At 59.8% G+C, this 13,701-nt stretch overlaps 1 protein-coding gene across 2 annotated transcripts; it reads right to left on the minus strand.

Annotated features, from left to right (window-relative positions):
• Positions 1-1,275: 1,275 nt before the first annotated feature.
• On the minus strand, positions 1,276-10,894 carry STMN3 (stathmin 3). Of its 2 annotated transcripts, XM_045886121.3 has the most exons (5): positions 10,739-10,894; positions 4,201-4,296; positions 3,762-3,937; positions 2,225-2,416; positions 1,276-1,416 (listed from the first exon to the last, which is right to left on the minus strand). In XM_045886121.3, exons 1-5 carry the CDS (start codon positions 10,755-10,757, stop codon positions 1,357-1,359), a joined length of 543 nt encoding a protein of 180 aa, XP_045742077.1. In that variant the 5' UTR covers positions 10,758-10,894; the 3' UTR covers positions 1,276-1,356. The 2 variants fall into 2 exon arrangements, with proteins under 2 accessions (XP_045742077.1, XP_045742076.1); XM_045886120.3 differs by lacking the exon at positions 10,739-10,894 and having other exon boundaries at positions 4,201-4,330.
• Between the last annotated feature and the right edge of the window lie 2,807 nt (positions 10,895-13,701).

Below are 13,701 nucleotides of genomic sequence, written 5' to 3' on the forward strand. Positions count from 1 at the left end.
CCCAGGGGGCTGCCACCCACCTGGTTTCTGAAGTGCTGGCTCTGGGTCCTGCAAGAACTTGCAGTCCGTCCCCTCATGCTCTCCACCCAGAGGATGGTCAGCAGGGACCCTGCCCTCAGTACTCAGCTTTGGGATGGGGCTGCCACGGGACAAGGGGAGGGTGCTGCCATGGCCCAAAGACTGAACACCCCCCATGGCCAGCAGCTGACAGTCCTCAAAGGCCGGTGCTGGGAATCTGGAGGAGGAGAAGGAGCCCAGTCCAGGAAGGTCTTGGCAGGAGAGGCCTGGAGCCGGGAGGGAGGGAGTGCAGGGGGGGGGGGGGGGCACAGGTCAAGAAAGTCAAGGATGGACTAGGCAGGAAGGTGGTTTGGGAATCCCATCCCCCAACTTCTGAATCTGCAGGCAGCTGGTCCCCTACTCCCCCTGCTGTCTGCTCCCTGAGGGGCACCTGTGGCTGCCACTCACTCAGAGGTTAGCCTGAAAGCCCCATGGCCCGGAGCATCATGGGAGCATCTTTCTACCAGGGTGAGGGCACAGGAAGGGGCCAAGACTCCACAGGGCTCTCAAGATGGAGTCCTCCAAGGGCCTGTAAAGCCTAGGGGGAGAAGAGGAGTGATGAGGGAGGAGGGCTTTCCCCACATGGGTACTGGGCCAGACGTTCTTAGGAGGCGGGCACTCCTGGGAGGAGGGGCCAGCAAGATGTGTCCGTGCAGTCCACAACCCTGTAGACCATGGCAGAATGCCCACTCCCCTGAAGACAGGCCAGGCCACATCCCACCCTCCCCCCCAAGACCAAGCTGCCACTGCAGGCCAGGTGGCCTCAGAGGACCCCGACCCACCCATTCCAAAACATTCCGTTGCACAGATGGCACCACGGCTGACCAGGCCACACGCTGCCCAGAGGTCGTTCTTCCTTCCTCTGCCCCCTCCCACCGAAGGCCTTGCACGTGGTGTCACCTCTGCCTGTCAGCGGCAGGGAGCTGGCTCAGAGGACGTGCCCTAAGTACAAGGTGCTCACAGGACAAGCCAGCATAAGGACCCACATGTTCCTGCTACCACCACTGGATTTATTGAGGTTGTCACCACATCTGAGGGGCCACCAACAGGGGACCCAGCCACTGCCTGGCCTGGTGCCTGAAGTGAGGGACTGTGTGCCACGCCCTGGCGGCTCCTGGATGGGGAGCCTGCGGAGGACTGGACGGCTCAGAGCGGAAAGAGAAGCGGGAGCTGGGAGTGCGGGGCAGGGAAGGGGCAGGAGCAAAAGTTGCATCTAGACAAAGTGGCACAAGACGAAACCAGAACCCGCATGTGTCGATGTCTCCTCTCAGGATCCAGGCGCCTCTGCTCCGCAGCCCCTTAGCCGGACATCTCCTCTCGCTGCTCCTTGTTCCTGCGCACCTCAGCTGCGTGCAGCTCCTGGGAGGACAGGCGGAGGTGGGCGGGGCCCTGCGCCCGCCGTGGCGGCTGAGGGGGCTGCCCCCTCCCCCACGCCCAGGCTTCAGGGACCCTCCTAAGTGCAGGAGAAGCGACCAATGGGACCCCTTAACGACTAGGACGGAGGAGCAACAGAGAACAGGGGGAGGCCCATGTCCTCCCCTCGAAGTGTGGCCTGAGTGCGGGGGCTGGCCCTCAGTGAGACAGGGTGGCACCCAAACCAGAGAGAGAGCCTGACTCCAGGGAACTTCCCTGGGTTTGCAAGCTCCAGGGTACCCCCTGGCACCAACCTGGTCCCACCCCGCGGGCTGAAGCAGAGGTTACTCCTAGGGGGCTCCCGCCAGGGCGGGGCCTCGCCTCACTCTGGGCTGTCTCCATGCAGGACAGGGAGCAGCCGGGCTGCGAGGGCGCTGGTGGTGCAGTGGGAAGGTACCACCAAAGGACGGGGGGGCCCCCGGGGGCTTCCCTGGCCCCCCAGCCTAAAGCAGCTCCTCCCCTCTTCTAGCTCAAACCCGCGCCTTTCGCAGCACTTCAAAAGTAATGACTATCGGTTTATTACCGCGGTCACTGGCCGTGTCCCACCAGGACCGAATTGGGGGCCGAGGCCGAGACCGCAGGCGCGCAGTAAACGCAGGCGAAGGCCCACTTCCTGCTGCCCGGGATCCGCCCCGCCGGGCCCCGCCCCCGCGCCGGGCCCCGCCCCCGGAGACCGACCGCTCCCGCCTTCGCCCCGCCCCCTCCTCGATCGCGGTCCCGCGCTCTCCTCGCCAAGCCCCGCCCCGGCGCGCACCTTCTCGCGCAGCCGCTCGCGCAGCGCCGCCAGGTGCGCCTCGCGGATCTCCTTGCTGAGCTCCATCTTGTAGTTGAGCTTCTCCTCCGCCAGGCGGCTGAAGTTGTTGTTCTCCTCCAGCGCCTTGTGCAGCACCTCGCGCTCGTGCTCGCGCCGCTCAGCCAGCTGCTTTAGCACCTGCGCCTCCTGCGTCTGTGCGGGCGGACGGGGGCGCGCGCGTGGGCGGTGGCCGGGCCCCTGCCCCCAGCCCCCCACGCAAGCCTGGCCTCCCCGCGCGCTGTCTCGGCTCCGCCCAGTGTCCGTTCCCCTGCCCTGCTGCCCAGCTGCCCAGCCTGAGCCGGCTACCTGCTGCCCACTGGACCTCGGGTCTACACTGCCCTGCCGTCGGCGAGGGTGTTCACCTGGTCCCAGTTTGCCTGGGACTTCTGGGCTTTAGCACCGCAAGGTCCGCGTGCCAGGAGAACCCCCAGCCCCAGACAAACCGGAAGTTGCTCACCCTGTCTGCTCGTCGTCAGCCCGCAGAGCTGTCCCTCCTGCTAAGCTGAGGGCGCCCACGCAGCAAGACAGGCTCTGTCCCGCTCGCTGCCGCCTCCAAAGCCCGTGGTGCACTCAGGGAATGTTGGAGGAGCAGAGCAAATTAAAAACTTATGGGCTGCCATGGAACCTGCACCATCTCCTCAAACGTCTGCCCGCCGAGCTCAAAGTAGGTGCTTGATATGCCCTGGGTTCTGAGTTCCCTGAGGGGCGGGGGGCTGTGTAAGGGTGCCCAGGGCTGCTGGAGAAGGGACTAGTTGGAGCGAGGAGACTGGGACTGCTGGGACTGCTGCACTGTCCAGCCCTAGTGGGGGAGGGGCTGCCTGGAGGCCCAGAGGAGAGGTGAGGTCAGAGACGCTAGGGCTCGCAGCTCCTTCGCAAGGCTGCTGGGCCCACCCACGTGCCAGTCACTGCTAGTTAACCCTAGGAGGCCTGGGTCCCCAGGTTCACTGGGACATGCTGTAAGGGATTTGGAGCCAGTGCCCCTGCCCAGTGGGCTTGGGCATCAGGACTGCACTCCTGAGAGTACTCCTTTTGTGTGTGTTTCAGTCTCCGTGGGGCTGGTGTGAGGGGAAGGAACAGGGAGGGAGCCTGGGGCACATGCCCCCCTTCTCCCAGGGGCCCCCTGAACTCCCAGCAGATGTGGGCTTGCAGCCCCCAACACATGGGAATCCCTTTCTTCTCACTCACTTCTCTACCCTGGAGAAGGATGCCAGCCCAGACTCATGTCCCAGGGCCCCCTCCTGGCCATGGCCAAGGACACCCCCTCCAACAGTATCTGGTTCCTGTGCTTCTCCAGCTGGCTGCCACTGGGGAACCCTTCACCTCCCTGTCCTATTCTGATCTCCCAAGAGGAGATCCAGGGAACCATGAGACCCTCTCCACTCCAGGCCAACAGCCAAGCAGGGGCTTGGAGCACCCTGTGCCTTGGGGACCCTGTCTGTGCCCAGTGAGGCCTCTGGCCACCTTCGTCAGGATCTGGGGGCAGGACTGGGCTCCTCACCTTCCTTCGCTCCTCAGCTGCCTCCAGCCGTTTCTGCAGTTCCTCCAGGGAGGTGTCCTTCCTCTTGGGGGGAGAGGAGAGCACTGGGCTCTCGGGGGACAGGTCAGAAGGGGACTTGAGGATGACCTCGAAGCTCTGGCCAGAGGCCCTCTTGTCCAGCTGCTTCACCTCCATGTCTGCAAAACCAGATTGGGCTTCAGGAATCTGAGGGGTCATGTTCCCAGTACACATCCAAATCAAGGGCTGAGGGAGGGAGTACGGCTGCTCATGTGGGACCCCCAGGCCTGAGCGCCCAAGGCTGCCTCCCATCAGAGGCTCCCTCCCAGAAGCCAGCTGAGCCGAGGGGAGTGGTCAGAGAGGCCAGGGGAGAAGAGAGCAAGGAAAGGAGGACGCAGGCACTGGCCAAGCAGGACCTGGCAGCTGCCTGGGGCACACTCACCCCCATACTGGTAGATGGTGTTGGGGTGCGGCTGTGAGTAGAAACAGGAGCAGATGAGCGACAGCACTGACAACTCCTTCATCTTCTCCTTGTAGGCTGTGGGCATGAGGCCAGCATGAGAGGGCGCCATGGCCACCTCCCGACCTCACCTCCCTGGCTGCCTCTGTCTTTCCCTCCCCAGTACTCCCCATGCTGTGTCTCTCTGGAAGCCTGTGTATCTCGCTCTCTTTTCTGTTCCCTTGCCTCTCTACAGCTCTCCTCTCCCTCTCCCCACTCCCAGAAGCTGACCTTGTCCCTGGGCACACCTTCCTGTGGGTTGTCCTGCATTGTTCTCCTAATACCCCCTTCCTTCTCCTTTTCTCTCTCGGCGTTTCCGTCTCATTCCTCTACATCGCTGTGTTTGTTGGTCTCTGTCCATCCTTTTGTCTTCCTGGTTCAGTTCTCTCTCTGTGTCTTTGCATGTCTCCATGACCCTTTGTCACTGTGTATTTTCCTGACCCACCATCCCTGGCCCTCCATGTTCTTCTCTCTCCTTCCTGCCCTTTCCCTCTTACAGATATTAACCACCACACTCATGACTGGGCCAGCACAGATGTGGAACTTCTGCAGGCAGCACTTTCTTGGTCTGTACGCCTGGGTGAAGTTGTCAGACTTCCTCCTGTGTGACCCCCCGCCCCCATTTACCCTGATAGCATTGCAGCCACCCCAGGTGAAACCAGGCCATCACCAGGCACACACTCCCTGCCCACCCAGAGCCAAAAGGTAGGGAGCTGTCCGTTCAGCACCAAAGCCTGCCCTCTAGTCTTGCAGAGCAGGTGCCCACAGCCAGTGTGCCCCGAGTCCAACCAGAAAAGGACGTACACTTGTCTGCTGAGGCCCTGAGTCCTGTGAGGTGAAGGGGAGAAGCCCACTGTCAGAATGGAAATAACAGCTTTCTGTGGCCCATTCATGACAAGCCAGGCCCTAAGGTAGACACGCTGGCCCAGTGTCTCACTAATGCTTAACAATCTTCAAGCCCAAGACTGTCCCCGGGCTCAACTGAGATGACACTGGGCCCCAGTGGCAAGGGTGACTTGCCCAAAGCTCCTCAAGTGCAATCCCAGGTGGTCTGTGTTCTTTACACCACTCCATCGGGTCCCAAAGACTAGGAGACTCAGAGACCCATCCTCCTGCCGCCCTAGCTGGAGAAGCTGGTACAGGTCTCCAGAGAGGGAGTCTGGCCTCCATGAAGGGGTCTTCCAAGGAGCAGACACGAATTTGGACAAGAAACTTGCTGACTGGGGCACCTGGGTGGCTCCGTCGGTTAAGCGTCTGCCTTCGGCTCAGGTCATGATCTCAGGGTCCTGGGATGGAGCCCCACATCGGGCTCCCTGCTTGGTGGGAGTCGGCTTCTCCCTCTCCTGCTTCCCCCTCCCCCGGCTTGTGCTCTCTGACTCTGTCAAAAAATAGATAAAATCTTAAAAAAAAAAAAAAAAAGAAACTTTCTGATCAAATTTCACACAAGACAATGTGTTAAAATTGAGTTAATGTTGGGGCGCCTGGGTGGCTCAGTTGGTTAAGCGACTGCCTTCAGCTCAGGTCATGATCCTGGAGTCCCTGGATCGAGTCCCGCATTGAGTCCTGCTTCTCCCTCTAACCCTCCCCCCGTCATGTACTCTCTCTCTCTCTCTCTCTCATTCTCGCTCTCTCAAACAAATAAATCTTTTTAAAAAAATTGAGTTAATGTGAAGTTGGGGAAAGTGTTGGTGTAGAAACAGGACACAGGACAGAAATTATCAGGCCCTTGTCTGAGAGAGCAGCTCATGGTGAGCAGGGTTCTCCATCAACCAGTGCAGAGAATGATGTTATTGGATCTAAACGTCCCGATGACCCAGACGCTTCTGGAGAGAGCCCAAGAGACTCTAAAGGGAGCACAAAGGAATCCCGGGCAGGCAGCAAGGAGATCCTTTAAGGTGAGTGGAGGGGTAGCAGGGCAGAGATATGCGCCTTGGTCATTGGCTTCAGGAGGCTGGGAGGGAAGTGGGCTGGATGTGTGCAGGCCTCAAAGGGAATTTTGGCTTGACATGTCAATTTTATTTTTTTTTACAAGCATAATCTATTTGTGTATTATTTGTGCTATTAAAAGTTAATTTTATTTATTTTTAGAATGATAGAGTTTTTCAAAAGTTTTTTAAAGATTTTATTTATTTGAAAGAGAGAGATTGAGAGAACAAGTTGGGGGAGCGGCAGAGGGAGAAGCAGACTCCCCAAAGAGCAGGGAGCCCAATGCGGGACTCGATCCCAGGACCCTGAGATCATGACCTGAGCTGAAGGCAGACACCCAACCGACTGAGCCACCCACGCGTCCCCTAAAAGTTAATTTTAAAAAGGAGGGAGATGGGTACTTCACACTAATGTGCTGGGGAGTTAGAGGGTTTAAGACCGGGTAAAGCCAGCTCTTCAGTAGCACATGTGGAAATCTCCAAATGGGTTTACCATACATGCCAGGAGCTTGGGGCATCACAGGGGTACCCAGAGAGCGGTCCCCAAGCCCGCAGCAGCGAGGGGAGGGAAATGGGGTGGAGGTGGGGAGCCGCTGCCTTGGGCCTGAAGTTCTCCCAGGAAAACGAGCTGCACATTTATTACAGAGGAAGAACAAGTTCATGGACAAATGTCAGGGGACTCCCTTCCAAGTACCTGTTGCCTGAGTATGAAGGGAGGTTGGCAGCAATTTAGGGTGCAGGATGTGGAGCTTGGGCAGGTGTGAGCACCGCCTTGTTAGGACACAGGGGAGAAGGATGGGGGGGGGATGCTGGAGACTAAAGTCAGAACTCTCTGAGGGCATGGACCAGCCCAGGGGACCAGTGTCCAACTAGGAAGTGAGCGACTGACTATGTCTTGCAGCTGGTAATAGGGATGCAGCTCAGTGTTTGATGGTCATGGAGATTCCTCAGGTTGGTTTCTCTTGGGCTGATGGCCCATGAGGAGCTTCCTTCCCAGAAGACTCATCCTAAGTAGCCAAGTGGGAAGGGGCACCCCCCCAGAAGGGGGCTTGTGAATGAGGCTTGCTGTGTGGTCTGGCTGCAAGTTGGAGGGAACTGGACAGCAGGTAGGGAAATTAGCAAATTTTCAGACAGTGAGAAAGGGGAAGCTCACACATGGGGCTGGAGAGCAGGCCTGGGCCCAGCAGCTCACAACACAGGAGATTACACCTGTGTCCTCAGAACTGGAGGGGCTTAAAGGTCATGTCTCACTGCAGAGGGAAGAGGTCGAGGCCCAGACCCATCTAGGCACCTCTCCATCGACAGAGCTCAAGCCAGGAAGCCCCTCTGCAGCTTGGGGGCATGCTATTTCTCCCCCTCACCAGAATCCTTCTCTTCCTTCCCCATCACTGACTTCAGGGAGTCGTTATAAGCAAATCTCTGGCATGAGCTGGATTGCTTTCATCTCTCTCTTCCTCTTCATACTAAATGTTAAATATGCAAAAACGCACATTGGCTTTTTGGATGCTTAGATCCTAGGTGAGCAAGAGTGAGAAGGCACCAGATCAGCCTACAGTGGCATGGTAACCATAATGGCAACACCCTTGAGGTGGGTGCATTACATCCATACTCCCAGCTGACCCTCAAGAACAGCCAGCCCTTGTCAGATTCATTTCTACTGAGGAAAAAAAAGAGAGAGAGAGCAAGGAGCCCACCCAGAGTCACACAGCATGACAGGATGGGACCCTGATCATGAGCCCCAGCCTCTGGCTGCACTTTCCTGTTGGGAGCCTCATGGTGGTGGGGGTGGGGGGTTGTCTATCCAGAAATGGGAAGGCAGGGCGCCCACAGATGCCCACTCACCCCTAGAAGGGTCCTGGAGGCTGCTGCGAATTGCTTCCTGGCAGATGGAGCTCATTGTCCCCCAGGCTGCCCCTCTCACTAGTCAGAGTCACGTGCAACATGCTGGGAGTCCAGCATGGCAGGACGCGCCAGCAGATTCAGCTTCTCCGGGGAGGAAACTCTGGGAAATGTGGCTGCAATAGTCACACTGCCTGGCATGGACTGGGCACCCATCTCTTGTCAGGCACTAGGCCAAGCACCTTTCCTGGAATGCCCTGTTCATCTCTCAGAACAAGCCCATGGGAGGCGCTGTCACCATCACCTCCATGCACTTAAGGCCTGAGAGCTTAGGGAGCACGGGCGAGCCCTCTCAGCTCAGTGGAGTTGCATAAGGAGATAAATATAAGCAAGACTCTACAAAAGTGTGTGAAGAGCTGAGTGTGTGGGAAGGACACCAAGAGATGGCCACATCTCCCCAGGTGAGTCCCAGTGACATAGCCCATCAACAGATGCTCAAGGGAAAGGTGGTGGGAAAGTCAACAGAGGAAGAGAAAGCTAAGGTCAATCTTGCGGTGACCACAAGGTCATAGCAGACAATGACTCTTCACCCTAGTCACCAAGACCAACGAAGCCCACCAGTGAGCTGGGGCAGACAGGCCACTGAGGCATGGAGCACCAGGGGCTGCTCCAATCAGAGACTTCTTTTAACCGAGAAGCCATAGCTGGGATTCACTTAAACTGATTTTGGCCACAATGACTGATCTGCTCACATAGCCACTTCTGGGCCAAGCCTCCTGCCTATCCAATTTTTATGAAGGTGGGCATAGGCATGCACACATGTAGGCTGCACTCTCTCCGGGGCAGCCCTGACAGTAAAACAGGAAAGGCCCATCCCCGCGTGACTTTGTCAGGAGGCAGTTCTCCTGGCTGGCTCATGGCACATCTATGAGGCAGTGGCCGTGCTGATCAACACTGATTGCGCTTATGGTTTCCTTTTTCACACCAACAGCAACCTGGACACCCAGAAAAATCCTGGGACCAAGCATGGGTCAGCAGCACCCCAAAGCCTGGCAAAGGGAGGGCTCGTGTCAGGGGGGGTTTTGAGGTCAGCACATCTGCACCCACCTGTGGTGGTCATCAACAGTGCAGCTTCGGCTGCATCCCTTCACCACCTAATCTGTCTGCTTACCTGTCAGATGAGATCTACTGAGCAGGGTTTTTACTAAGAGAAAAGGCTGAGAGCATCTCCCACCAGTGGTTGCTCATTGTCCCCCACTCGGGCACAGACCGGGGCCTGAAACCCCGCCTCAGTGTGGGACTGGACTAGCGCTCTGGCTATGGGAAGGACAGACCATCCTCAGTTCCTGCCCAAAGCTGAGCCCAATATCTCTGAGGAGGTCAACAAGACAGAGCAGGGGGCAGATGAAGGCCAGATGGACAAGACCCTCATGGACTGTGTGCAGGAGGGGTGTGGTTAGTGACACATGTGGTCCCCTCCTAGACAAGTGCAGAAGTCACCTGGGGCCTGGGACCCACAGGGCCTGAGAAGCTGGTCAGGGCAGGGCACATGTGAGTGTGTGGAGACCTGCCAAACTGTGTGCCACTCCAGAGAGAATCAGGCTAGCTAGGGAGAGGGGATCCCCAGAATGGAGGGAAGGGTGGGCTGGGAGTAGAGTTCTGAGTCCAGGGGGAAATGGGGTGGAGGTGGGGAGCCGCTGCCCTGATGTCGCTGGCGACGGAGTGCAAAGATGAAGTTGGTCCTGGGGCGGCCAGACAGGCCAGAGCGTTCCTGGGGGGAGCAAGCCCCATGTCCTCGCGTCCAGGGTCACCCGCAGCTCTCTCACCGCCAGTAACTGCCCCATGTCCACCCCTCCGCCAGAGCCGCGCCTGGCTCAGGCGTGAGGGGAGGGTCGCAGCCTTGGGGGCGGTGGATCCGCAGCTTGGGAGGCGGGGCTGTGGGGGAGGGAGGGGCAGACCCCTCCTTGCTGGGAGGACTTGGAAACTGCAGCGGCCCCTCCTCCATCCAAACCCCGCTGCGCAAAGGGCGGTGGCTTTTTCGACCAGAGCAGGTGGTACCGTGTCGCAGAGAGCGGTCCCCAAGCCCGCAGCAGCGAGGGGAGGGGACGACCACGCTAGACGCGGGCGCGGCTCCGCTCGCCCCCGGCTCGGTTTCTCCTCCCCCGTCCTTCCGCAGCGTCCCTCCAGCCCCCAGGGTGCTCCATTGGCGCAGATAAGGCCTGGGCTCGCTGGCTATGGGTCCTACACTCCTAACCCCCACCCTCGCGAAGGCGAGGTCGGACCAGGGTCTGCGGTAGACAGGCGCCTCGGGGGACGCTGTCTGCACCTCCCCAGCGCGCCCACCCGGGGGCACGATGCTGCCCCCGGACCCTCGGAGCCACCCTGCCACAGTCGCGCCTGGCCTGACACGGCGGCCACGGAAGGGGCAATGCGCCCTCGCCCCGGGTGCTCGCTTGGGCGCGGCCCCTGCCCAGCGGCCCACGCCCGCCGCACCCGCGCCGCAATCCTCGCCCTTGGGGCACCAGGTGTTCCCAACCCGTTGGCCCTGAACCTCGGTTCTTGCGGGTTCGGCCCGGCCGCGCCCCGCGCCCTCGCAGAGCGTGAGGTCTGAGATGTGAAAATAGAGTCCGCCACCGGCCCCAGCTTCAGGCGAGGCCAGACAATGGCCTCCGCTCAGACCCGCCACCGCCCCAGAAGTCCGCGTCCCGGACGCCTACCGGACAGGGTGCTGGCCATGGTGCTGGCGGCGCGGAGGCTGCGGAAGGCCGGGAGGCGCGGGCGGCGGCTGGAGCTGCAGTCGGCGAATGCGGCAGTGCTGGGGAGGGGAGGGAGCGAGGGCGGGCGGGAGGCGTGCGCAGAGAGGGAGAGGGAGAGAGGGGGAGAGAGCTAGCGGGAGAGCGGGAGAGCGAGAGAGTGAGAGAGCGCGCGCTCGAGCAAGAGCATGTGCAAACGCCTGGCTGGCTGGCTGTGGCAGGGGTTTGCAGCCCTCAGAGGGAGAGTAGAGGGAGGGGAGGATGGGAGGGAAGGAGGGGAGGGGAGAGGCCAGCCTGGGACACAGGGTGGAGCACTGCAGCCAGATGCCCACCCACCCATTGCTTACCTCTTGGACCCACTGCCCCAACTTGGCTTTGTGCAGGCTTGGGGGGATGGTGGAGACATGCCCCATTCCCCAGGGTGGGCATGGCAGGAGAGGAGGGGCCCCAACATCAGGGTGGGCTGGAGAGCTCTTCACTAAAGCCACCGAAGGCAGGGAGTGACTTCTGTGTGCCCAGGTCCGTGCTGAGGGGAAAGTGTGTCATAACGGTGGGGGTAGGGATTGGTCTGGAAGGCCTCCAAGGAGCATCCCAGAGGATGAGTCAATTCTGGGGCAGAAAAGAGAGTAAATGGGGGTGGTGAGGCCTAGAGACAAAGGCTTTGAAGTGAGATAGAGAGGAGTTCCAACCGCAGCTCTGACACCCACTTGCTGTGTGACTGGGAGCGAGTTTCTGACTTCTCTGTGGCTCTGTTTCTCAAGGGTAAGATACAGCAATAATGCCAGTCTCCAGATGGAGAAGAGAGGTACAGTTGGTGAGTGTGGGGGGGGGTCATGCCTCCCCTCCTCTCTGGGCTTAGGGTTCAGGTTGATATCCCCAAAGGGAGAGCCTTGCAGAAATGGTGGGCCCTTTCCTGCAGTGACCATCTTGTCTCACTTTGGGCCTGGCAAGTCAAATGGATGAAGTGTCATTCCCATTTTAGGGACGGAGCTACGGAGGTCAAGAGAAGCACTTGCTCCACAAGCAACTAAGTCTTAGAGTCGGGAATAAAACTGTGGGAAACCTCAGGAGCCTGCAGAGAGGGGAGGGAGGCTCAGAAAGGGGACAGACAGGGACAGACCTAAGGGTCAGAGTCTGCCTGAAGCAGGCCCAGCAGATGCGTATATACCTCGAGGTGCATACATGGGGAGTGTGGGACTGGTTAACATCTGTTCTGTGGTCCACATAGTGTCTGATCCACGCCCACAAACCTGTAAGAGCAGACTCTCAATTCAAATTCGTTGACTTGATCAAAATCCTGTGCCTGCTGAGTGGGGCTGGTTATGGCCAGCCTTGGTGTCCATTTCCTCTCATCTTTCACAATTAGGTTCAGTACATGGCATTTATAATTACAATTTATTGAAGCACTTATACGTTACAATTTATTGAAAGCTGGGCAGTCCCATGTGTGATGTGTGACCAGGCAGCTCATGCATCAGCTCAGGGTCTCAGGGTCCTCAGCTCCAGTTCCGACCCAGGTGGCCCTGAGTCTCTGGGTCCTGCCTTACCTTCCTTGGCCTCCTGGGAGCACAAACACCTCTGCTCTTAGAAGATGGGTGCTGTGGAAGTGAAGAGGACTCCTGGCTGGAAGCTGCATGCTTTAGGCAATCTACTAATCACCAACCCTGTACTTTGTAAAGTGTGGATAATCAAAGAACTTATCTCAGAGGCCGTCCATGCCTGCATGCGTGGTCCTGAAGGGGTGAGCTCTTCTCCAAGCTCCCTACTGAGAGTCTAAGACAAACCCTCTAGGCCCCCTCACCAGGTGGACCAGGTGGATGGGGGGGGGGGTGCCAGCAAGCCACGGGCTTTCCGAAGCATGCTCGATCACACGTCTGGGCATTAAATAGAGCCCATGAGAAGCCCTGGGGTCGGCGTTGCCAGCCGGCTGTGGGCCGTCTCTGTCGGCCTTCTGGAACATGCTGGAGTCGGCTAGACAAGTATCTACCCCCTAAAGAGTTGTGCAGGCCCCAGACCCCACTTTTGACTGCCAGCTGGTGCTAGGTGCCGGGACACTGGGGAGCAAGGCGCCTGGGCAGCCATTCGGAATCACGGGAAACCAATCCGAAGGTGTGTGCAATTGTCCGGGCCATCCAGGTGACTTGGCCCAGGGACGGGTGGTGGGATGGAGGCTCTGGCGGGCACGGCATCGAGGGAGGAGACGGCTCGAACCCCAGGTTTCTGCCCGCGGCCGGTGGAGGTGCCGTTCTCCAGGCTCAGGGTCGACCGAAGGGGCAGGGTGGGGCCCGGAACCGAGTGCGCGGACCCCTATGCTGCGGAACGGTTTCCGCCGGGAACCACGCGCGGCGGACCGGAATTGGGAGCGGAAGTGCAGCGCGGTCAGTGACGCCCGCGAAGTCCGAACCGGCTGAGGGCGGCGCAGACGCGGTGGCGGTGCCTTGGCTAAACCGGGGCAGATTCTTGGGGACCCCCGGCGACGGAAGGCTGTCCGCGGAGAAAAGCGAGTCGTGAGTCGCAGAGATTCGGGACCTGGCCCTCCCGACACTGCAGCTCCCGGCAGGCCCCGCGCCGCCCCGGGCCCGCGCGCCGGTCTCTCTGCCGCGCTGCATTCTGGGGCCGGTGGTTTTCCTGTGCGCGTGGGCGGGGCCCCGCGCCCGGCGGGGCGGGGGGGGGGTCCCGGCGGGGCGGGGGTCTCCCGGCGACGCGTTGTCCTCGTGACCCGGCCGGGGGCCTGGCCTCCCAGGCTGCCGTGCAGGTCAGCGAACTGCTGCTGTGCGCGGTTCGGGCTCCTGCTACTTGTGTGAGCGCAGCCGCCTCTCCCGAGCCCGGTGGAGCCGCTGGGGGCCAGAGAGCGAGGCGGGGCGCACGCGTGCGTTCTTCCTGCTCGGCTCCTCTCGTAGGTCCCGCAGACTTGCCTTCGGGCCTGG

The sequence above is a fragment of the Mirounga angustirostris genome, unplaced genomic scaffold, assembly GCF_029215605.1.
Source record: "Mirounga angustirostris isolate CCGP_5_RB_7025 unplaced genomic scaffold, mMirAng1.0.hap1 SCAF_10, whole genome shotgun sequence".
Classification (NCBI taxonomy): Eukaryota; Metazoa; Chordata; class Mammalia; order Carnivora; family Phocidae; genus Mirounga; species Mirounga angustirostris.